This window comes from Pezoporus flaviventris, unplaced genomic scaffold (assembly GCF_033815535.1).
Source record: "Pezoporus flaviventris isolate CSIRO_AGI_PZ_B2104156 unplaced genomic scaffold, CSIRO_AGI_Pfla_v1 ptg000002l, whole genome shotgun sequence".
NCBI classification, from domain to species: Eukaryota; Metazoa; Chordata; class Aves; order Psittaciformes; family Psittacidae; genus Pezoporus; species Pezoporus flaviventris.
Genome location: NW_026892550.1, coordinates 89800847 through 89826149, shown reverse-complemented (window position 1 = coordinate 89826149; position 25303 = coordinate 89800847). Strand labels below are relative to the sequence as shown.

General features: G+C 40.2%; 3 protein-coding genes across 6 annotated transcripts in view; 2 read left to right on the top strand and 1 right to left on the bottom strand.

The window, feature by feature from the left end:
- The window catches only part of ALDH1L2 (aldehyde dehydrogenase 1 family member L2), a 31788-nt gene extending 19345 nt beyond the window's left edge, over positions 1-12443 (top strand). For both annotated transcript variants that reach the window (XM_061445020.1, XM_061445019.1), the window contains 13 exons: positions 519-638; positions 1751-1878; positions 4068-4218; positions 4931-5001; positions 5107-5212; positions 5587-5674; positions 6441-6534; positions 6777-6873; positions 7699-7797; positions 8527-8692; positions 9878-9983; positions 11092-11291; positions 12289-12443. In XM_061445020.1, coding sequence (XP_061301004.1) covers positions 519-638; positions 1751-1878; positions 4068-4218; positions 4931-5001; positions 5107-5212; positions 5587-5674; positions 6441-6534; positions 6777-6873; positions 7699-7797; positions 8527-8692; positions 9878-9983; positions 11092-11291; positions 12289-12344 — 1482 coding nt within the window. In that variant the 3' untranslated portion in view covers positions 12345-12443. The remainder of the gene's footprint in view (positions 1-518; positions 639-1750; positions 1879-4067; positions 4219-4930; positions 5002-5106; positions 5213-5586; positions 5675-6440; positions 6535-6776; positions 6874-7698; positions 7798-8526; positions 8693-9877; positions 9984-11091; positions 11292-12288) is intronic.
- NOPCHAP1 (NOP protein chaperone 1) lies at positions 12180-17548 on the bottom strand. Of its 2 annotated transcripts, XM_061445038.1 has the most exons (5): positions 17430-17548; positions 16138-16224; positions 15752-15888; positions 14622-14800; positions 12180-12358 (listed from the first exon to the last, which is right to left on the bottom strand). In XM_061445038.1, the coding sequence occupies exons 1-5, from the start codon at positions 17488-17490 to the stop codon at positions 12355-12357; spliced, it is 468 nt and encodes a 155-aa protein (XP_061301022.1). In that variant the 5' UTR covers positions 17491-17548; the 3' UTR covers positions 12180-12354. The 2 variants fall into 2 exon arrangements, with proteins under 2 accessions (XP_061301022.1, XP_061301021.1); XM_061445037.1 differs by lacking the exon at positions 12180-12358 and having other exon boundaries at positions 14120-14800.
- A 2479-nt stretch (positions 17549-20027) lies between these two features.
- The window catches only part of SLC41A2 (solute carrier family 41 member 2), a 53119-nt gene continuing 47843 nt past the window's right edge, over positions 20028-25303 (top strand). Inside the window, exons 1-2 of one of the 2 annotated variants that reach the window (XM_061445015.1) lie at positions 20028-20190; positions 21424-21555. The gene's annotated coding sequence lies outside the window, so the exon portion shown is untranslated. The remainder of the gene's footprint in view (positions 20191-21423; positions 21556-25303) is intronic. The other variant, XM_061445014.1, reaches the window with a different exon arrangement.

The window sequence follows — 25303 nt, the reverse complement described above, 5'->3', positions numbered from 1 at the left end:
CAGGAGATCAGGAACACACGGTGGAGTAGCTTACACATGGGCAGATATTTACACTCTCCTGCCAATATGCTTCAGTCAGAACGGCTCTAGGCCTTCCACCTTTGCAGAGGCAGTATTAGATTTTTCTGCTAAGAATCTCTTCAAAAAATGTGTGTGAGAGGAGGATTTTGTGGGTTTTTAAATCATTAAGGAAGTCAGGATTTCTTGAATATGGGAATTATGCTGACGTCTTAGTGACGTCCACTAAGACCAACCTTAACCAGGGTTAGTATTGGTTTGAATATAGAGATCCTGTGATAAGAAATGAAGAGATCTGCTTAACTATCTCAGAGTATAGTCATTAGCATTTGGGAAAAATATGATTTCTGTTTCATTTTACTCTTTCGGCCACTCCTAACAGCTACTTAGGATGCTAAAATGCATCTGGACGTTGGCTGCTGATACCAAAACTTTTTAAGCTACATTAAAATATTAGTTATTAAAAATGTAAATAAATTTGTTGTTTATTTTACCCTCAGGTTTCAAAAAATATGAACAACATGACTGTGAATATGCCATACCAGTGTTTCATAAATGGGCAATTTATAAATGCTGATGATGGAAAAACATATGACACCATAAATCCAGCAGATGGATCAGTAAGTAATTTCTAAAGATTATCAATACCAGTTTATTTCAGTTTCTTTGCCTATTAAAAAAATCTAAACCACTAACTGAATAGTGCTAATTTCAAAAAAGTACAGCACACATTAAACAGCTCCTAGAAATAATGGGAAGTTTCAATTTACTTCTCAGTTTGTATATTCTACAGTTTTTCCATTTCAGTCAAGCTGCACAGCAAAAAACACCCCTATTTCCACTTCAGCTATTACATAAATTTCCATACCCAGCTGTATGTTTTACTTTGATTTCATTCTTATTTAGCTTTGCAAACAAAAAATGCTGAAGTTTAGTTGCTAAAGAAGTTTTTCTTCTAGGTTATTATATATATTGTCTGACAGTCATCAACTTCAGTTTTTAGTTTACTTTTTTTCACAAGTCTCACATTTTAGAGCAAGCATGACTTCAAAATGTCCCTTTAAATTCCCAGTAAGAAAAATAACTTTTCAATAGAAAAATGCGTACCGTTGCACATCAGTCCTCCATGTCTGTGTAATTGCCATTTAATTATGGAGTAAATAAATTTTGTTGAATTCAGTGCCACAAATATTGTTGTAATCAGAAGTCAGACTCTGGTATTTTTCCTGAAACTCATTACAGAATGAAATAAAAGCAATAACAATTCTGTATTAGGATTTACAAGATGTGCATCATAAAATATCAGTCATCATAAAATTGGGGGGGGGGGGGTGTATGGTGGTTTATGGTAACAGAATGGAGCATTTCTAAGAAATGGAATATACTAAACTTTTTAGCATGTTTAGGTGTCAGATCATTATACCACATATGAAGACTTCCAACTTTTCTAATACCACAGTGATTTCACACATGGAAACAGAGGGTGAAATCCAGTGGAATATCACAGCATCTTGCTGTGACAAAGAAGAAAAACCTGGGAATCTGAGTCCCTGCAAATCCTGCCACATCAGTTGTGGTTGAAGTTTTTGCAGCCTGACTCTGCTTGTGAAAACTACTGGGATTGAGGATATTAAGTATTTGCTTATACCCAGTCAAGAAGTTTAGGAGGAAGGAGTATCAGTCTGCATCCCAGCCTTTCAGTTTGGGCTAACACAATGGTACCTTTGGACAGGTAATAGCCAGTGTATCTTCTGCTTCGTTGGCTGATGTTGACAAGGCAGTGGCAGCAGCAAAGGAGGCATTTGAAAATGGTGAATGGGGAAGAATGAATGCAAGGGAAAGAGGGCAACTCATGTACAGGTATGTGAAGGGTAGCTTGTGTTCGTTTCATCTTCTTATATCTGTTTTGTTCCTCTGAAGAATTGTTCCATACCTTTTCTAAGTATGATGGATATTCATAATCCCACTGTCAGAGGAATCAGACTGCCAACCTAGACTGGTAGCTAAGGAAAAGGAGCAGGGGAGAACATGATCCTGCACTTGGGATACATGGGTCTGTGTTCCGCTGTAGTCAATGCAGCAGAACATTTGTACATTAATACTTGAACATTTATAGAGCTGTAAGACTTTTTACTTTAATACGTTAGATGTAATTCCCCTCCCCTCTTTTACCATATCCTTATGAACCAAGTAGATGTAATTAAATATATAAAAAAAAGAAGTATTCAAAAATGCCATGTTTCACAAAACACTGCAGGCATTTTAGCAAAAGAGATTGAAAGCTGTACTGAAAACTCGTCTCATAAGATATGTGATGAGGCCTCAGAAAAAGGCCTGCAGGACTTGTAAAGAAGTTGAGTAGTCATTACAACAGAAAATGGGCAAGTCAGAACTCATATTAAAATTTAATACAGTTGAACACATAGATCTTTCATGAGCATGCACAGATTCAAAGCATAAATGAACTTGGGTTTAATTTGTACTGGGAGTGTATAGTGCCTGAAAGCCTAAGTTAACTCTGCCGTGAACAGAAACTTTTAAGGTCTTTGAACTATTGCTCTGTGTTTTACGCTTGCAAGATTTGCAAGAATAACTGTTGGGCATATGGAAAATGTAAACTCCCCTACACTGCATAGATTATTCCTAGATTAAATCTCTTCTTTGCTTAGGTGGCTGGCTCTCCAGGGTAGCTAATACCAGAGTGTTAATGTTGCAAACCATTCCCCGTATGAATAATGTCTCTTTCTGGTCAACCTTAATTCAAACAAGGCCCCTTTTTCTCTGGCCTCTGCTCAAACTAGAGATTTTGTGTGCTTAATCGAAGAGGTTTGTACCATTAAAACCCTTAGCTCTACTACTATGTCTCAAGGAGTCATTAATGGAAGATACTAAGCATGCGTTAAAATGGAACCTTCTCCTTTGCCCCTGACATGCTATATCCATTCTTTTACACACTACTGCTGATGTCCTGACCCGTATCTGGGTCTCCAAGTTAAAACAAGTATTAAAGAGTATTTTTCCACATCTCTGAAAATGCTTTAAATGGATAGAATTTATATAATGGAAAAATAGGTTTCACACCCAGTTTTGAATACTTTTTACAGGATCTAAAATGCACTTTGTTAAGCTCTTAAAATCACATGGGAGCATTAATTATATGCCTGAGTACCAAAACACAGACAGAAGCTTCAGAAAAACATTGATACATCTGTTTCACTTCCATGTGAGAGAGCTAAGACTGAATGTAAAAAATCATTCATGCAAATAGGCCTCTTTGCCTGGGCAGGGGACAGATAAATTTGCAAGAGCTCCTCATAAGTATATGTATCTTCTGTGCAGATATGTTTTTGAGACACTCAGCTACTATTAACTCAATAATATTTACCACAGCCTTTCTTACACCTCATTGTGTTGCTTCATAAATCTAACAGATGGAGAACTTGAGGCCCAAGTCGACTGTGGGATAGATTTTCAAATGCATATAAAATTCAAGTTGATTATAGCTTTGGAGCTATGTCTTTGGACATCTAGGTGCCTTTGAAGCACCTAGTATTCAAATATTTCAGTCCCAAGTTCAGACAATACAAAACAGCATTAGGAAGCTGGTTTCTCAAATCTTAAGCTAGGATCCCAAATACTCCTTCCTGGTGCTTTTATTTAACTGACATTTCTTACGTTACTGTGTATTTGCTTTCTAACCTACTGGTCTGATTTTCTATAACTGGCTCCTTGTAGTACACCAGGAAAGAAGTACAGTTGTTTTAATTACTATTTTATTTACAAAACCATAATTGAACAATCAGCTAAGCTTTCACAGTTCATGTTATCATCCAGTGTCTACTATAACCAATGTGAAGACATCTGCAGGCTTAATAGGCAATTGTTCAAGCTCTTACTGATACAAATGACCAGTGGCTCCAGTGCTCCACCTCAAAATTCAGTGAAAATGCTATTTTAATTACCAAATTGCCATACTAAATATAATTTTAGGGTATCAGTGGTTAGATGTAATTTCTTTTTGATGTGGATTTTTAACATCTTTATTAAAGACTTGCAGACCTGATGGAAGAACATCAAGAAGAATTAGCAACAATAGAGTCTATTGACTCAGGAGCTGTCTACACTTTAGCTTTGAAGACCCATGTTGGAATGTCTGTGCAAACATTCAGATACTTTGCTGGATGGTGTGACAAAATTCAGGCAAGTGAATTTGTAAAGGAAACAAACAATGTCAGTGCTTCTCTACCTTTTCTTTTTTCCTCATACAGTGCCAAAAAGCATTGTTAGCAAAAGTAATCAAGGAATTAAAAAACAAAGCAAAATTAGAGTTTTACCTAAAATGAGTTTCCCTAGCAATGAAAAAGGACAGTTTGCTTTCAACTGGAGAACATGGATTTAGAATGTGACTCTAAATATCTAAGAAGTTGGCTGAGGTATCACAGTGGATCTGCATGCTTAGTCAGGTCTTAATTATTCATGGAGTAGAATGTCATTATGGTCATCATGCAGATAAGTGCAGAGACTCATGAGCTATATTACATTCTGACCAAGGCTGGTGAGTTTGCCTGGTGGCACAGCAGGTGGCAGAGGTTCAACAGCTTTTCCTCAAGTATCTTTAAGATCCACAAGAACATAATTCAGCTTCTTTTTGTTCATCAGACCCTCACTTTCTGTTCTTCCATACTTTTGTTATCTATGCGTTTATTTCATCCCACTGAAAATCAGGAGTTGACTACAGTATGCATAGTAGGAAATCACACAGTAGAAGCAGCCCTGCCCCTTTCTCTGATGCAAAAATGCTTCAGGTTTTGAAGCCTACTCTGTGGCTTTCCAAAACATACTTACATGGCAAATATATTTGCAATAAAAATTATTGAACAGTACAAAGATTTGTCCCACCTCTGTATTTTAGGGTGCTACAATTCCAATTAACCAGGCCCGTCCAAACCATAATCTAACATTCACCAAGAAAGAGCCCATTGGGTAAGTATCACCTTTTATTTCTTAGTGATAGCCTTGACATACAGAGAAGCCATTAAAAAGCTGCCATCAAAAATGTAATCTTTCCCTGTTTTTCCCTACCTTAAGTGTCTGTGCGATTGTTATCCCATGGAATTACCCACTGATGATGCTTGCATGGAAGAGTGCAGCATGCTTGGCTGCAGGCAATACACTCGTGCTCAAGCCAGCTCAGGTAAAACTGAAAAGGAATATATAGGTGGCTCAGGTACTCCACTATTTGTTCAGGCAATCTAGCATTCTAGCCAATTTCACCCATATGACCTGTCATATGTACCCGTAGGTTGCCCGTGTCATATGTTTTAAAGTGCATGTAAAATAATACAAATCGCCATGACGATACAAGGTACTGATTGTCTTCAGTTCTGCTCTGATGGTACTCTCATTTTCAAGAATGAATTCTTTTCTGCAAGAAGCCATCACTTTTAATTTGTCAATACTGTGAGTAAGATGAGTATTGTATCAAAATTGAGATACATTGAATGAAAAAGATATCATCACACATTTAATTAAAATAGGAGACTTAACAACCTAAATGTTTCTGTTTAGGTCACACCTCTGACTTCCTTGAAGTTTGCAGAACTCTCGGCTAAAGCTGGATTTCCTAAGGGTGTTATAAATATTCTGCCTGGTTCAGGTAAATCTTGAACTACTCATTTTTATGGGAAGAGTAGGTCATGCTAAAACTGGTGAACTAGCATTTTACCTTTTTGAAGACCTATTACCTAAGCACTTGTGTCTTCACAGATAGTAGGCTTGCATCTGTGTCATAGAGAAATGTCACATATTTCCAGAACAGAATGGGAAATACCTGTTTGTCACTTGGCTCTAGCTAGTGGTAAGAGCTGTCAGCCTCCTACACCCTGTATAAGTTCAAACGAATAACATGAACAGTATGAAAAATAATGTATTACAGAGAAACATGTTTTATTTGATTTTAAAACTTCATTTTTTTCTCCTAATCTTATCATCACTTGAAAGTATTTAAATGTGGCTGTGAGACCTACAGCAAGCTGTTAAGATGCACTATAGGTTAGTAATGGTCCAAACCATGTTACCTGATGACACCATTTTCCTCTTTCCTGAAGAAAGAAAAGTGACAAAGTAACTATGTGGTAGGCTCTGTTATTAGATTATAAATTAGATTATTCTAACTACAGTGGAATATTAAGAAGGAAGTTCTTCAGTCCAGGCAGATGGGGGAATTTGGAGATACTAATGTGATCCAAGTTAACAAAAGTGAGATTTTTCGTAGTCATATGAATAAAGCTATAAATATAAATAAGGATGTGATATTATACTTGATTGACATATTGATAGCTCTTTCTGTGTTCCAGTGCTGCTGCTGCAGTAGTAAAGATATCTAGTACTGTCCATTTAAACCCGTTTCCTCACCCCAATAGGTGGTTTAGTGGGACAGCACCTGTCTGAACATCCTGATGTTCGCAAAGTTGGATTCACTGGTTCAACACCAACTGGTAAACAGATTATGAAGAGGTACTCTCAGCAGAAGATTCATAAATACACACTGCTCAGTCTAGTTCTCAAGTATCTTATTAGCTATATTGTGCATGTAGAAGTAATAGAAAAGTGTAATTACTTATGGCTGTTTACATTTATGTAAAATTCTACTATTGGAAAATAGAGGTTTATACATTTTCACTAGATATGATTAAAAGGAAATAATGAAATCAGCTATTTTGATGGGATTTTTATATAATTATTTATATTTTTTACAGTGCAGCCACTAATCTGAAGAAAGTTTCTCTTGAACTTGGTGGCAAATCACCATTGATCATATTCAGTGACTGTGAACTTGACAGAGCTGTAAAAATGGTAATGTTACTTTGACATAAAATATATTCAAAGCCTTTGTGATGCATCTTCACAGTATTGCAATATTCTTCTTGCCAAAAACTGCTGTAGGGAGCCCTTGCATGGAAAATCATGTAATTTGTCACAAAACAGACTCTTTTTCTACAGGATTTTATTTATGCATCACAGTAAAACTGTTCATACTGCACCAAAAAGGTAGGGATCAGTACTACAAGAAATACACATTAGAAAATACAATTAAACAAAGAAGTATAGCTGGAAAGTATTGTCACTAGCCAAATTAACCTTATGCCTTTGCAGCAGCCAGAAAACTATTTTTTAGGAATTTCATTTGTCCTGCTTTTCTTTCCCTCACCTCCCTACCCCCTTGAAGAGCAGTATCAGCTATCAGCTCTTGATAAATAAAAAAGAACAAACTGCATGGGGTCTGAATTCACATTCTTGAAATAGAGTTAGGTAGTGTTCACCCAGATACATGTGACTTTCAACACAAGCAGTATGGCTCAGTGGATTAGCAGTTTTATATTCTCTGGTGGTGCTGCCAGCCCTCTTCTCTGTGATGCTGCAGCAGGTGATTCTGTGGAATGCTGATGGAAATGAAAACACCAGTGCTAACTAAACAGGGTTCATCCTGAGACATCTGTTTCTGTGGAAGTGTCTTTGCCAGTGCTAAGATTAGTCTGCTTGTTTCATTGTTGATGTCCCTTTACATAAAGCATTATGCTTTAAGGGTCACAAACACAGAATGTAACCCAAAGGAACAGAATGAAAGGGAGACTGAACAGAAGGATGCATATAAATATTAATGTTTTTTTCCCTGATCAGGGTATGGGAGCAGTATATTTCAACAAAGGAGAAAACTGCATTGCAGCTGGCAGGCTGTTTGTGGAAGAATCAATCCATGATGAGTTTGTTAGCAAAGTGGTAAGTTATTGAAGGACTAAAGTTTAAGCAGATAATTTATCATGGCACAAAGTTTCACTATCACAGACAGTTATTCTTTCATTAATAAGAATAAGCATTTATTCTTATTTTCAGTTGTTTGATTTTTCATTATTGCTTGTGATAGGCAAGGCTTCTTCTCAGGAACCTCTTACAGGTTAAAAGGAAGGCACTGATGGGAGGTATTTTCATCAGTAATGCACAGATAAGTGACACTGAAATAGATATTGCACCTCTCTCTGGTGATATTTTGTATTTGACTATGAAAGTAAGATAAAAATAATTACTGAACTTAGGTCAATGTGATTGAAGGCTGCTGTGAAGCTTAAAAAAAAAGGCACAGCTAGAATAAAATGAAGGTCATTATTGAAAATGCACTGTACTGATGGGGAATTCATTTATTTAGCTCAAGAACAGGAAATCACTATCATAACTCATTTACCACTGGTAAAACCTAACGTTTTACATGCCTGTCTTAATAGCAGAAGAGAATGAATACATGAAAACAGCATCCAAAACTTTCAGAACATCATGAAACATAAGACAAAGCCTCATTTTAGAAAGGAGGAGCATTCCACCTTCTAAGAATCCAGCCCTTTAAGTCTTAGAGTCCAACTTCACAGCACAAAACCCGAAGCATCCTCAATCACTGGTCATTTTAACAACTATTTGCTATGTTGTGTAACTTCATTTTAATTGGGTAACCCATAGGTGGAAGAAATAAAAAAGATGAAAATTGGTGACCCACTTGATAGATCCACAGATCATGGTCCACAAAATCACAAGGCACATTTGGAGAAGCTGCTGCAGTATTGTGAAATTGGAGTAAAAGAAGGAGCCACTCTAGTGTATGGAGGAAGACAAGTTCGTAGACCAGGTAAAATACTGTTCAGAGGTGTTTGGAACTTCTATACTTGAAACAAAAGCCATCATGATTGTCTCTGCTGCATTATGTGAAGTAGCAATATCATGGGAACAGTACCAGGTAAGCCCAAGATACCACTTGAGAACAGGGTTTTCAGGTCTCATATTAAGAGAAGCTCTGCAACTGAAGCGTAACATATAAAATTGAATCAGAATCTAGTCTGTACAAGAATCTTTTCCTCATCTATTCCTGTTTTTTTGTGAGGCACTGAGGCTTTTTTTGCTACATCCTTGAACTTTCAAGTGCCATAAGTATATCCATTTAGACCCCACTAACACTAAAGCTGACTGAGGAAACTGCTAGCAGAATTTATATAAGGTATTATTATCAAACCCCCTTTTTGCTATATAGATAATATGTAAGTTTAGTAGACAGGCAAGAAAGCACTGTTTTCTCATGGACACCCGCCCTTTATCCAAACATTTGCATCAGAGTTTGAAAACACTTGAATCCCTAAATAAAATGAAAGTGGAGATTCATAACTAAATCAGTGTAACGAAACTAAATGGGAAGTCCTATGGAAAGGGGCAGCATTTATATAAAATCTCTGGAGTTGATTTTGCCCACTCAAATTGGAATACACTCACTCACCAAGATGTAGATGACCAGGATATAACACCAGGTCAGTTTGTGATTGTCAATGATGTGCTAGCTTTTGGACAGATCCTTTGCCTCAGAATTTTCTTTGCTTGAGCATCTATAAATCATATGCAAAATTGTTGCCCATCGTCTGTTTTTCTGTGTTTGGAATATACAGATCTTAATGGCCATAGTCTATCTGCTCATAGGGTAACAAGAAAATCAGTGGCCTCTGTAGCATGCTGTAACCTTATCTTCTTGCTGTCAGAATGCATGGTCTTTGCCTGAGGAGTCACCTGGGCTGTGGCACACAGACCTTCTGGCCTGGCAGGAAACAACTGTTGCTCTGATCAATACAGGCCATTCTTTCACCATTTTTCTGCTGTTTCTCTGGTGCTTACACACACACATTCATACGTGATTCACGTCAGTCTTGATATTTTCTGTTTGAAGTCTCAAATTATCTATGAGCTCAAAGTATGGAAAAGAGGTGGCCTGGACAGCAGAAACTGGGAAATGTTTTCGTCATGCTGGAATGATGCTCTGTCCTCTGTTTAGGTTTCTTCATGGAACCCACTGTATTCACAGATGTTGAAGACCATATGTATATTGCCCAGGAGGAGTCCTTTGGTCCTGTGATGGTGATCTCTAAATTTAAAAATGGGTATGCTTTCCTCTGGTTACTGTTAGAAACTTTCTCATTTTCATCCTAAGTGTAGAAATGATAGCATACGTAGTACAATTTTGTTAAACCTTGTTAACACCAGCCTGGGTCCTTAGATCAGCTTCCAGCTAAATTCTGAGGAAATACCCTCTGTAGTAGGGGGTATCCTGCTCCACATCAATACAGAAATAAGGCTGTTAGCAGTGCATGACAGGATAGAATGCAATTGTAACTGCCAGTTCTTAAATAAGCCTTAGTATTCAGTGAAACCTTTTTACTGACACTGATGTGGTAATTGCAGCAGCTTGATCAAAGTAAAATGTGTATTTTTTACAGTGGAATCACTTATTTTTCTCTGTCACAAAAGACTACGTTAGCATTGTTGTGCATTGTGTAACATTGGCACATTACCATTACAAATGAAAATCCCTCTGTATACTTTGTAGGCTGGCAGTTTCAATAGCTTTCATTCCAAATCATAGGAATTGTTTTACACACAAGATGAGATTAAAACCCTATATAGAAACTTCATGTAACTACTTCCACCAGGTTTAATTTTCTATAGTTTGATAATGCAGTTAAGAACCAGCCACATAGATAACCCATTACATCCATAAATTATGCAGGGAGATGAGACACAAACAGAAAATAGCACCCTGAACACGGCCTGGAAAGTTGTGGCTTGATGGAAGTCCAAGTTTCAGCATTTATTCTCCATTAAGTTATAACACAGGACAAAATTTTAGCAAACTGATTCATAAACTGATTCAAAGCCAAGGTCAGCTTCCCAAAGTGGTTTTGTATTGCTCTAATCCCTAAACAGTACTATAGCTGAGCAAAGTTGGTATGTGTACTACAACTTTCACATTTCTTAGTGACATTTCTGAACCAGTGACACGTAAGGTTGCGAGCTTTACAAGTTTGAAGCAAGCGTATGAGTTTCTGTAGATCTGTCATATTAACACATTGATTAGTCCTTAATTAGTTGACTTTAGAAAAGATAACTGGAGAAGACTGAGCATGAGAAAAGCTTCAATGACACTGAAGGTGGGAGGCTGCTAACACTTATTTTGCCTAGTTGCAATTCAGTCATTTCTTTCCCTCATAGGGACGTCGATGGAGTGCTGCGACGGGCAAATAGCACAGAATATGGCTTAGCTTCAGGAGTTTTCACAAAAGACATAAGCAAAGCTCTCTACATCAGTGAAAAGCTAGAAGCTGGAACAGTTTTTATTAACACATACAACAAAACTGATGTGGCAGCCCCATTTGGTGGATTTAAGCAGTCTGGCTTTGGGAAAGATTTAGGTAAGTTGTTCTCTCCCTCCTTCATCTCTTATCTGACCTTACCTGTGTAGAGTCCACCTAATAAAATGTGAGCGACAGACACATTTCCTGCATCTCCTACATTCCTCCAACCACAGTAATCCTCTCCCATCCCTACAATATTCTGCCTCAGTGCCTCTTGTTCAGCCCTCCCTGTACATCTGTCCAATAATGCTACAGCACACAGAATATTCCTCTCCAACTTCTCTCAGAGCATTCACATTACAGCTTGTCCAGAGCTGCGTACAGGTTACAAAATGCTGCCAAGCAGCAAAGGTATTGGCCAAAATCTTTCCTTTTCCTCAGAATGAATGCTATTTCAGCTTTCTCTTCTGAATTTCTAAATCCATGGGAAACTTCTATGCCTTAAAATGTTATCAAAATTTGCCAATAGCCCTGAAGAAAGATGCATTTAAAAAAATCTTTTCAACACCAGCTTTAAAGCAAGTGAAGTTTCGTCTTTCAATGAAACTTTACAAGTCTGGACAGATCAGGCCTCATAGCAAAGAAAAAGCAACAAAAAAAATGTTCAGTGACTCAACAGATTTTTGCCTTTAGAATCTCTAGCAAGTATCACATTTTCTGAAACCAAAATGAGTAACAGTATCAGGAAAAGAAAGACTACCAATTTCTACAAGCTTCTCTACCCAGAAACTGTAACATAGGCAAACCAAAGTTCATAAATTCAACTATGAGCCCCCAGTGACTATCTAGAGACCACAGCTGCTTCAGTTCCACCCAGGTGGCTGCTTGTTAAATTCCAGCTCCTTGTTTTTTCCATATGTGTTGGATTTGGCCTCTTTTTGTCAAACCAGTTCTGTAGATCTCAGTGGAGGGTAAGTCAATGAGTTTCCATTGTTCCATAAGGACTTTTATACTGGCTAAAGAATTTTATTCTTTTTCTTAATAATGTTACAGTGACTGACAACATTCTCTCCTTTAGCTGCTATGCTAACTGGTGAATATTGTGCTTTTATAGGTGAAGAAGCTCTTAATGAATATCTCAGAACCAAGGCCATCACTGTGGAATATTAAAGTAACAGCTTCACCTGGAAAGTAAATGTTCAGCAGTCTGAATCTTAAAGAAGCACTTAATATCATGCCTAGGATAGGCCTTCTGCAGTGCTGTAACTAAAAAACAAAGTAAACCCCATTCCATGGATAAGTTCCTATAGATCAAGCCCAAATTTTAGTCTCGCTGATAAAGCATTTGAAAACGAACCTGAAGTTATTTAAATTATGCAGCAGCAGTTGTTAGTGCAATTCCCCCCCCCCCCAAAATATCAAGTACACGGTTTAGTTTATTTTTTAAAGTCCAACTGAAGAATGAATTCTTACATGCCTACTTCTTATTTGTGTGAACATATTTACACAATCATTTAAATCCTTACTTATCAGGTTTCTTTTGAACTAAAATACACTGATTATGCCATTTCTGTGATAATGAGTTTAAGTTTTACAGTAGCAGCTGAACATTCTGCTCTGGGATTCTTCAGCAGTACAGAAAACCTTCGTGCCACAAGACGTAAATCAATGCAAGGAAGTGCACTTACTCTGATCTTTGTATAGTAAATACAGAGTTCAACATTGGTGTTAAACTATGCATATCAAGCTCAAGTTACTGAAAATATTTTCTATCTTCTTGTTGATACAGAATGTGTGATTCTGCCTGTAATTTGAAAGGTGGTTACATTAACAGATTAAAATCACTTTGTTCACATGGACTCTTACCACTGATTCTTACAGCATGATTATTACTTTGTACTTCACAATTTTTGTGGGGTCATTTGTTTTTTTTTTCTGTCTACAAATTCTCTTGTAAAATGACTGAGTTAAGATGTTGGCTTTCAAGCTTCTTCAGTTTGAAGGAAATTTTCCATAGAGACCTCACCTAGCAAACTAAGCATACTAAGACCACTTGCCCTTCTAGGAGTGCAACTTCACTCAAAGCTTACCCTGACCTGTGGGCTTGCCATTTAAAGTAGCAGTCCCATTCTCTGATTCCCATCCTTTCTTCACTTACAACATTTTGTGATTTAATCAGTTAATCCTAGTAAATCAAGCCCCTTTTCTATTTTTAAGTCACATTGTGAAAGAAAGACCAGAATCCTTGTTATTTCTTATCACAAATAATACAGAAACAGATATTAAAACTATAGCTTTAAGTATGGGATTCAAAGTAAATTCTCTAAATAACTGCAGTTTTCATGTCATGACATCAACATTTGAGGAAATACAATATAGAAAACTTTAACGGTGTAGAGGATAAAAAGTTCCTTTAAGAAACAAACAATGACATTCAGGAGCACAATAGATACTTCTGAAATGCAAACTATTTTATGTTGTAAATAAAACAGCCCAAATAACTATTTGATCAATCAGAGGTAAGTATAAATGAGACATACTTTCACTGATTCTAGTTTTCACAACTGTTTCAAGCTAACCTAAGTATAGGCCATCTGAAAATTTAGCTTTTTGTTCTTCTGGCAGTGACAATTGTTAATAAAATTGAGAGGACACGAAAGTGGGATACAAAAAACATAGCTTAAAGCAATTGTAATACCACAGCAGCAGACTTGACCGTTTAAGTACTGAGGGTATCTGCACTACATCCACAAATGTTCCAGACATGAGCTAGTAGCCTACCTATAATGACAGGGCCTTCAGTGCAGGCAGAAAGCGTAAGTAATCCTTTGCTGACCTCTCTTTAGAGCCATGGCTGTCCTTACCCATGCCAGCTCATCTTGAAATACTCACCTGTTGCTTCAGTATTAACAGTCACTGCCGTGAACGCAATGTAAACATACCTCTATCGCACTTCAAGAAACTGTTTAATATTGAAGCATTGTCCACAACACTTCACGGGACATAGGATATAAAAACCAAAGCTTTTTTCTTAGTTAACTCTTCCCTGCCCTTGAAGCAAAAACCTCTTCCAGCACACTACAAAAATCTTCCTTCAACAACCTTTCTTCAACAAAGCAACAGAATAATTTTAACTAGTTCTAAGTGCCGCAAATGTTCGCTGCTTTCTTAGTCTAATCTGCTATGAAATGAACTTCCATGTTGCTCAATGAATAAAAACATACTTAATTCTTTAGAAATCCAGCCTGTCTCAGTCATGAGTGGATCCTAAATTGTCCACCATGTAAACTATAGCATTTCACATGATCCTGAGGGATGCTACATCAGGAAACAAGGTGTTTTTTAAGGGCCAAATCTTTAAAGTAAGAAACATGATTTGGGGTTTTCGGTGAGTTTGATTTGGTTAATTTATTTTAATTTTTTTTTAGTAAAATAAAATAGATTTACTCGTTCACTTTGCTGTCCAGAATTTCTATTTTGCCTTTTTCTCCCTTCTTTTTAGGAAACTTAATGTTGTCTATTGTCACTTCGCCAGCTATAAAGTCATCTTCAGATTCAGAGTCATCTTCTGAAGTTAATATCTCTTCATCTGTATCAGAATCGCTCAGTTCAACTACAGCCACATTCTGAGGAAAAAGACCTTAGTTAGCACATTACACATTTCTGCTGGCTTCAATCATTTGAGTAAAACATAAAGCAAACACATAAAAGAGACTATTACCGTAAGAAAACCACAACCACAATTAGACTGACTTCTGAGTTCTCGTAGGATTATGGCAAATATCATTAACAGATTCCTAAATATTTAAAATATAATTTATATTGCTCTTCAGCAAATACAAGGCCATTTCTTCAGCATATACCAGCACTGGGCAACCTACTGCATGTAGGCTGGATGCAACCTACAGGAACTCTGAATCCAACCAGTGCCCAACAAATTGTTCTGACAGCTCACACCCCAGACTCCAAGCTGCCTGTTTCCACCTTTTTAACTTGTGGGTATGCAGGCCTGAAGGCATGTCTGGGACATGCCCATATCACATCACCTTCATACTAAGATTTTCTTACATGAGCTTGTGGCTGTAAAACTTCAGTTAAAAACAGAAAGAAAATATTGATGTAAGTAAATAAGAGAAATACCAGCCATAAAGGATCACAGCACTAACAGCTTTTCTAAACACAAGATCTACGAGTCCTAAAACCACCTACAAAGCACAGCTGAAAGCCAGTTATTACTCTTATAATAAAGCCTTCTGATATGCCTTAATACTCCTTCTTATCCAGTTTCTAAAATCACACACAAGACATATAGAATAAATTTGTGACATAATTTTGATTCAGAATTGTTGATCCAAATGTTGTCCTATTCTCACCTTAAACTACTTCATCCCCAGTCATTAAATTCTGCAAGTGTGAAAACCAAGTAAATTTAAACCAAAATAAGCTGTATCTATGTTTTGAATTTGCAAATCGTGGACTAAAATAGTAAAGACTTGGCCTTATCTATCAAATCAGCTCATTCTAAGATCAGATAATTATTTTAATCACATGAAATTTTATGAAATAAAATTATTTACCATTTCTATAACTTTTTCTGTTGCACTGTCTAGATTTTCAATATCAAACTGATGAGCTGGTGCTGTAACCATTTTTCTTCTTAGCTCATCATTTGCATGGGCCATCTGTGGCAAAAAGCTCTGTACTCGGTCCAAAACTGAAAAAGAAGTAATTATCACATGTATATAAACAAACATGCACATAAGTTTATACAGTTATACCTCAGGAATATAAGCATTTAAACAGATTCCATTTCAACTGCAATTTCTAGCTGCCTACCATATTAAAGATGTTTAAATTACATTAATTTAAACAGTATTCAATTTCCCAAGACAAACAGCAAAAAATTAATGGTGTGACCAGCAGGATCAGGGAAGTAATCATGTGCTCATCCCCCTGTACTTACGGCTACTCCTTGGCATCCTCATTGTCTGTAAGGTTGTGGCCTCCTTGTTGCTGCATTTTGATCTGATCAACAAAGTTTCTTCCAGCCCTGGAAACAAATAAGTGAATGTTCACCTTCATCAATCACAAATATCACATTTTAACTGTGAGGGTCACTACTGCTCTGCAGGTTCAACACAGAATTAGACAAATTCAAGGCAGCAGAGTTATAATGAGGCACTGCAAGGCCTAAGCAGGAATATACCCCCTAGCATCCCCCCCCTTTAGGTGCAGACACAGGGCGGTTACAAGAACAGGGAGTACACAGTGCGTGAACTAACAAGTTTAACAAGGCCAGGCTGAATGGGGCTGTGAGCAACCTGGTCTAGTGGAAGGTGCCCCTGCCCACGGCAGGTGGGGTTAGAACTGAATGACCTTTAAGGTCCCTTCCAACCCAAATCATTTGGAGATTCTATTAAGTCCTCTGCAACTATCATCTGCTACTGCACTTAGAAGAAAGAATACTGAGCTATGCAGACCACTGGCCTGACCCTGCAGGTCACTTCATTGGGCTTCAACCGTTTTTGAAGTCTTTGTCAAGATTTATTTAGTGACAGTTACCAATGCACAGATAAACTACCTGTGATACCCCACAGCAAACACAGTGAGGTAGCATCTAACATGTGCTACTTCACTCATTTAAACCCCTTCCCTTACGTCCGTGACTGCGGTGGCCGCCAATGAAATGAGGCCAGAACAGTGGTGCTGATGACCCAAATTAACCGTTTCCGAGAGTAGCGCCGTAAAGGCCAAACTATGTAGGGGAAACGCTGCATTAGACAAGTTCTTACACCGTCTAACTGAGCCATTGGCCCATTATCGTTAAATAAAGCGAAGGTTTACTTCCTTGTAACACTTCTTTATCCTCACAGAAATGCTGTTACTACTGCGCGTATCCACTTAACGTGGCTTTCCGCTGTATTCACATCTACCGCAGCAGCACTGCCTGGGAAAGGGGCGCTCCTTCAAAACACGCTGCATAAGGGAGCGAGCACCGGCACCCCGCCCGCCTCCTCGGGCTGCCCGCCGCTGGGCGAGGCCCGATGCTCCCCGCAGGCCGAGCCGACACCTCGATCCCCGGCTCAACCCTCCCCGACCGGTGTGTGTAGGGCTGGGGCGACTGAGCCCCGCAGCGCCGGTCCCGGCCGAGAGGTCGGCGGGGGGGGGGGGGCGGCACTCAGCGTGGAGAGCGGCGCTGCCCCTTCCGGCCCGGCCCGGCCCGGCCGCGCTCCCGCCGCCGCGGAACCCTCTCACCTCCTCGGAGCCCCACGGCCAGCAGCTCCCGGGAGGCAGCCGCGCCGCCATCCCCCGCCATGCCCCGACACAACCGGAAACGGAGCCGGGCCGGGGGCTCGCCCCGCAGCGCCCTCTGGAGGCCGGGAGGAGCAAAGTCGCCCCAAAGCCGCGGCGAGGGTTTAGCCGCATGGGGCTCGACGGCGTTACCGCCGCTCCTTACCGTGTTCGGTAACCGGCACAGATACCTGCAGTCATGTAAATACGGGGTTAATAATGCGGAAATGAAAACAATTATTGGTACAAAGACAAAAAAAGAGGGTTTTAAAATCTTTACGGAACGATTTGGCATGAAAACTCCATCTCATCGCCCGGAGGAGAAATGAAACCAACCCTCAAGCAGGTAGCACTGCCTGAATGGCTGCCAGCTGCTGCTCCTCTTTGAAAACCTTCCCGTTTTCACTGTCACAATTTGACAAACGCACCTAAAATTAAACGTCCGGCCCTGAGGGACTTTCAATTATCTCTTGGAAAGCAGCTTGCACAACCGCCAAGTTCAGCTGACACTGGCCACCCTGTTGCTCAGGATTTGCTCTCCAGTTTCTGCCCCTGTCTGTTTATAATGTGAAACTGCGAAAAGAGAACTGAATGCTTGATGTGAGACAAGATGGGAAGTCCAAGCCAAAACAGAGAAAAAGTAGTAACCAGGGGGGTGGTGTTTATATGCCCTCATTGCAGAACACAAGGGAAGAAACCAAAAATCAGATCCCAGTATCTTAGAATTAACAAATACAAGGTTAGACATTAGGAAGAAATTCTTCACGGTAAGGTTGGTGAGACACTGGAACAGGCTGCCCCATCCCAAGCCCAGAGCAGCTGTGGTTGCACCATCCCTGGCAGCGTTCAAAGCCAGGTTGGACAGGGCTTGGAGCAACCTGGTCTAGTGGAAGGTGTCCCTGCCCATGGCAGGGGGTTGGAACTGAATGAGCGTTAAGGTCCCTTCCAACCCAACCCATACTGTGACTCTGGGAGTACAGAGGAAACCTTCTGCAGGGCCTCAAGCAAGAGCCTACCCTGCTGCTTTCCCACCAGCCTGTCTCAAAACAGTGTCCTCTGTCACTTTCCCTTGGGATCACCTTCCTTTGGGATGTACCAGGTCCATTCCACCAAATTTTCAACCCAGTTTGCACCTTTCTACCCAATGGTGCTCCAGGATTTCAATTTTTCTGAAAACCTCCTGTTGCTAGCTATGCTGCCTGAAAGATCTCAAGGACTTTTGGCCACAAAAGTAACTCTTGCTGAATCTGCACACAGCCCAGAGTAACAGCGTGTGAACCTTAAACAATCTATTTCACCCATGGATATTATGTGATTTCGGTAGAAGGTGTGACATAACACCATCTAGGAACCTGTAATGGGGACTGATGAAATGATTGCCCAAGATCACCGACAAGGAATTGGAAAAGCCAGAAATAGCGCCCTCAGGTGCTGTTCCCAAACCTCAGCTGCACAGTCCAACCTGCCGGCAGCACCAGTGGTTATGATCTTTATCTGTTTTACAGGGTGGCCCAACTACATATCCACACGTGAGCACACCTGAAGCATGGATATGTGTGGCTACTACCAGGGCAGGGGACAACAGCATCCATAGCCCAAATTCCCAACAAATGCAGACTTGAGGCAGCATCTACCACTGAACTAATAGTGCAAAGATTTGGGCTCCTTCATTTATTCAGTGCCATATTGACCCAAGAGTTCAAGATGATGCTGTGTATTTCGTTACAGTAGTGCAGATTGTTTTGGCCCCAGTCACAGAATCTGAGAGATCTCCTCAGAGAGAAGGAGGAAGAGAACAGTGATTTCTTGATGGTGACAGCAGCCAAGTCTACAGCATCTTTTTTCCTTTCTATAGACAAAACAAAAGGTAGCTTGGGCAAATCACCAAGTGTTGGCCTACCATGGAGCTAGATGCTGTGGGTATGTGTGGAAAAGCAGAGATTTAAGCACAGGTAAAAAACCATTAGAAGATGTGCAAGAAGATGCCCCATTCCTAGCATTTTTCAAGGCCGGGTTTGACAGGGATTTGAGCAACCTGGTGTAGTGGAAGGTGTCCCTGACCATGGAACTACATGATCTTTAATGTCCCTTCCAACGCAAACCGTTCTGTGATACGATTCTAAATAATGCTAGTAATGATAATAAATGCACAAGTTTAGCCAGCTTCACTGTTTTAATGCATTGATATAAAGCGTGTCTCAAGACAAAGAGTTTTTGAGGACTGGTTAAAAGCACTCAGCAAGGCCTTGCCTCTGTATTTAGTTCAATGCAGGCAGTTGATGTCTACAGAGTCACTCGCAGACTTACGCTAAAGCACTTGGTGTTGGGCACAGCGCACGCAGCCTAGCTGGGCAAGAGCGAGAGAACATTCAACTGACCCAAATACTGAGATCAGCCGGATTCCTCGGGAAGCTATTTTTAGCCAGCTGGCAGGAGAATGCCCTAGTGCTGACATTCTGGAGCGAGCACAAACCAGCAACTCCAGCGCTAGGTCGCCACGAGAGCTTCTCCGACTGGAAGCGAAGCCGCCCGGTGGCGGCGGCGGCGGCTGCTGCGCATCACGGGCCACATCATCGCGGGGGCCGCCCGCCCTCCAGCCCCTTCCGCGCCTGCTCAGTGGCGGCGGCGCTCACCTAGCTCCGGAGCTGTCACCGCCGCCGGGCTGCTCCCTCCCCACCGCAGCGATGGAGCGGGACCCGGGGCCGCCGCCATCGCCCTCGCCCAGGTGAGAGCAAGGCGCGGCCTGACGGGGGCGGCGGCGGAGGTGGAAGGGGAGAGGGGCTGGGGTGGGCTGGCGACCTGCCGCCCCGGGGCGAGGGAGGCGGCGGTGATGGGGAACGGCGGGCGGGAAAGTTTCCTCCGGAGCGGCGGAGCTGCCAGGCGCCGCCCTGCAGGCGCTGCCCCGGCTCCGGTGCTCGAGGGGACCGACCGCCGCGGTGCGCGGTGCGGCTCACCCCGTCCCGCCCCGGGCCCTGAGGAGCCCTCGCAGCCTCTCTCTTGCCACCCGTACCGCGCCGGTACCCTGCCCTCCGCGGACCCCCGCAGCTCTTTTCAGCATCATGCGCTGCTCCAGGTAGCCTGGACAATGAGCCTTTTCTTCGGCTTCGCTGTGTCTGCGCAGGATCTGTCCCGCGTTTCCAGTGGCACTGATTCCCTGGCCTCTGTACGTCCGTATGTGCTCGCATTGCTCTTCCCACCTGGCATCTAAAACCAGGCCAGAATCTGTCACCGCAGATGCGCCTGCGAGACAAGCGTGGAACTTGTACGCAAATAGCACACATGCAGACTAACACCGTCATCTATTCTTGTTTACAAGCATTTTTTGTTTACAAGCATTGTAACTGACATGCAGTGGTACACTGATGCTCTTTTCATGCTTTTCTGCCAAAACTAGGAGCTTCTCGTGATTTACCTTTCTTTCTACTTTGTAATTAATTCTCAATTAAGTTGAGGTTGAGGCTGTGTCTCTTTAATTTCAGTGAAATTAAATTAATTTAATTTCAATTTAATTTCAGTGAAAACAATAATTTCCTCCCCACCCACCGCACTGTCCAGGATGTGGTTGTGTGTCTTGTTCGTTCACATTTGGTCCTAGATTACAGAGCACACTGCATTAGCCAGGCTCTAATAAGCAGAATGCATAAAATTAAGTAGTTGTTCAGTCATAGTGTCAGGAACAAAACATAAATACAGGAAAAAAGTCAGTTCATGAATCTTTTCTGGGTAGAGTCCTAGCAGGATTTAATAGATAACTGACATCCTGAGCTGTCCTCACTTTACTGGTTCAGTAATGCTGGTCGAAAAATGAGAGCAGGTGGGAGGACCTGTTTTGGCAGCATTCCCTGCATACACTGCCTTAAAGAGGTTGTGAAACCAGAACCATAAATACTACAGTATGACTGGTAGACACTTCAGAAGTAGAAATAACAGTGTATCATTTTCTTTTCAAATCCCTCAGGATATTATCCACAGAAAACAATGGGAAGTCTGTATCCTAGTGCCTCAGTTAATAAGCAGTTCATCCCTCCTTGGTGATGACAGTGGAAACCCCTAATCAGGATCCCCAACAGTACAGTTAGGACTCATCCTGGTAAGTACGTCTTGCTTACTTAATCTAGAGGGCTGTATTACCTTATATTTCAAACCTTCCCACCTGCCTTTAATGGACTGGATGTGATTTGCCTGGTATTTTTCATGTTGGTATTCCACTTGAGTGATTTTACAACCTGACCACATTTCACAGCTTTGCTGCCTCATTTCTGGCTCTGCTTTGGCCTCTTCTAACTGAGTTGCCTTAAAAGTGCATAGGCAAACCAAATCTTTTTCCTCCAGCTGCTTTTGTCTTCCCTGGGGCCAAAATCGAAAGCTGTCATGCTCAGGAAGTAGAATGCAGCAGCCCCAACCTTGTCTGAAAACAGAGCCTGGGGCTGGCAGCTCTTTCAGCGTCTTATGTTCAAGAAGGCAACTAGAGGTTCTTTAATCTGTTGGGGTTTTCTTTCCCCTTACTATTTTACCTTTGTTTCTTTTGCTATTGATATGACCCACAACTGCCATACTCTAAACACAATGTTAACCAGTTTACTGCATAGTATTTAAGCAGTGGTATGTAATGCCCATATATCTGCCTTGCATGCCACATTTATCGAATTTCAGCATGTTTTCCAGTCTTTAATACTCAACATTAAGTACCTGGTATAAATAATCTTAGCTCGGGGTGCCACCTTGGGTTGCAGATGCTATAAAATGGTTAATTATAAAACAGTCTGTTTATGATTCTGAGGTGGTATGATGCATCTTTCACTTTTGACTGATAGGTCCACTACAGCAATGTAAATATTAGCCACAACTGAGATAAGGATGTCAGTGTGATACCGGGAATTGTATGTATACAACACACAGTAGTGGGAAGAAGCGTGCAGATCCCTGTATCACCCATGTAAATTTTAAAAGAAGCCCCCACCCAAACCTCACTTTTCAAACTTTACAGAACCTCAGAAGTGTTGAGATCAGAAGGGGTCTCAGGAAACTGTCTATTCAGCCACCTCTACTCAGTGTAGGATGAAGCAGAGCAGGTTGCCGAAGGCCGTGTCCAGTCGGGTTTCAAATATTGCCAAGGATGGAGTCACAGTAACCTGTTTGAGCCAGTACTGAAGCATGCTTATGGCAAAATAAATAAATGCATAATTAAAAAGCACATTTTTCTATGTTTAAATGTAATTTCCTGTGTTTCAGTTTGTGCTCACTACCTCTCAGCCTTTCATTGCAAAGGGTCTGGCTTCATCTTTGAAGACAGAAAAACAGTCTTTGAAACCAGAAAAGAATCCAGCTTAATCTTTGCTTATTATGGCAAAATATTAAAGCTCAGTATTTCATTAATGTCTCATATTACTTTCCTGAATCCCTTTCCAAGGACTGTTCTTGTACTGAGAGATGTTTTTCAGACAGGCATGTTTAAGCTATTGTCTTTCATTATGAACTACCTAGCAGTGCAGCATAGAGATTATTATTGCTTTAAAAGATTACCTGTAAAAAGTATTTGTAGCTTTTAGGAAAAAATGGGATTTGACTATGGTGTGATGAGCTTTGGATCCTGTGAAAGCATGCAGTATTATTGACATAGGTGTTATCTTTTGATTTTGTTAGCCAAATGGGAAGAAATCAGAAGATTAATATTCCTGGACCTAGACGTTGATAAATATTTGGTTTAGCCTGCCATAGTATTGAACTTACAAGTTTCATACCCAATTTTTTCCCCTCCCCCTTTTTTTGAGGGTTCTTACAATAAAAAAAAAAGGTGGTTTAATTACTAACTCTTTTTATGCTTTAAATAAATTATCAGGAGTCTAAACACTGTATGATCAAATTTAGCTTTAGAATTCAGTCCCCTAATCATTCTAATTGTAGATGTTCTTTAAACCCTGGGAAAGTTAGAAGTACAGAAGCATCATCTTCTACCCATGCTCTTGCCAACATAGTTTCAGACACATCCATGATTCAGTTCTCAATTTGTTTGGGTAATAATGAAGACTGTTCTTGCGGCTGCTTCCTGAACAGTTGCATTTTCTTTGTCGTGTTCATCTTTCTCAGATGAATCAAGACCAATGAAGCCAACCAAAGGTGATGGACGGAAAAATGTGATAATGATCAGGTGTTCCGTTTCATAGCTGAAGCATCTGAGGTTTTTCTAAAGCAGCTATCCATTTCCAAAAATCAGCATCTCTTTCAGCTCATGGTTCTGTTTTCCACATCTGCTTCTGCCTGTCTCTTTCACACATTGTATATATTGTCTCCATGTGTATTTTTTAAACTGCTGTGTACATCAGTTGTATAAATCATTATGGGTAAAATTGGTTTGTTATTTGTTGCATTGCTAAGTGTCTTACTTCTCGGGAGCACATCTTTGCAGGACTGTTTGTTTATGCTTGCAGAATTGAGAGAGAGGTGAATAATATGCAGTAATTGTTACGTGATATAAAATGCGTGAAGGCAAAGAAGAAACTATTAAAAGTAGTTACTTAGACAATAATAAAGAAATCTGGGCATAGCTTGCTATTTTGTTTGTAGGGACAAGATGTCCTTTCACTTCATATATAACATGCCAGGTATGATAAATTTGAGGCTGCTTCTTGGTTTCTCAAAGGATCTTTGTCTCTTTTCCTTTTTTTAGTACTTCATCTTTCTCTGTAACCTCCTGGTTGTACAGCAGGAAACCAGATTCATTTATCTTCCTACAGAATCTCGGAATGGGATTTCTGAGATTTTTACCGCCTTTTCTTCGTATGAGTTACTCAGGTGACTCAAGAGCTTGATTCTTTAGCTGGCCATATCTTTTGTAGCCAACACAATAAAATCAGCATTGTTCTTGTCAGTGACAGAGCTTCTTAGGAAGCTCTTGTCCCTGAGATCATACTGTTCCTTAGATGGTTTGCTGCATTCTGTAGGTAGACTCCCCTCCCCTCCACAAAATACAGCAATATTAGAATCCTGTAACTCAGGATTATTGCATCAGATGACATTTGGAAAATTGTCTTTGTTGGAACAGGGTTTTAGAAATGAATAGTTACATTCACAAGGCTTTGCAGTTGTCTCTATGCTCTGAAGAAGTAATTATTCTTCATTGTATAATATAGTTTTCAATTTCTCTCCTTAAATTCTCATTTTTCAGCATTTATCATTAGCTCACTTTTTGTCATTCCAAGTCTTTTTGGTAGGAAAAACCTAAATGGCTGTCATCCAAACTGCTTTGTACTATTTCAACTGTTAGCTGTCCATGCCAGCCTCATCCTCCCTTTGTAACTTGCTAGTTGACTGGATCATTTTTCTGTTGCTCTTTTTTTCCCTTTTCTTTGTTAACACTTTCTCATACTAAATGAAACCACATCTTCCCCAAAGATTTGGTTCTTAAAAAAATAAAGTAGTAAAAATGTAAAAGGAGAAAAATCCATATGTTAGAGAAATATGCATCATTAACCCAAATATTTTTGGCCAGAGTTCCAGACCAGTGAGTAATTTCCATGAGTCACTGGTCTAGCACTCTGGTGATGTGACTGGAGGACATGTTGGAGAAACCACAATGAGAGCCAGACTCTGCCTTGTTAAAGCTATTGGAAAATGTTCTCAATGTATTCCCCTGCAAGTGAAATAAAATCCTTTATTTGTTACTCCTCTCCTCAAAAAAAAATAACACTACCCCCTCCCCCCCCCCCAAAAAAAAAGCAGTTGAGGATGCTATGAGTCTCGCTGCGTGTCTTTCATCATGCACATTTTTATGTCTTAATTGTACACCCCATACTTGAAGTCCATCATGAAGTTTCTATAATCTGAATGTTTCTTGTGAC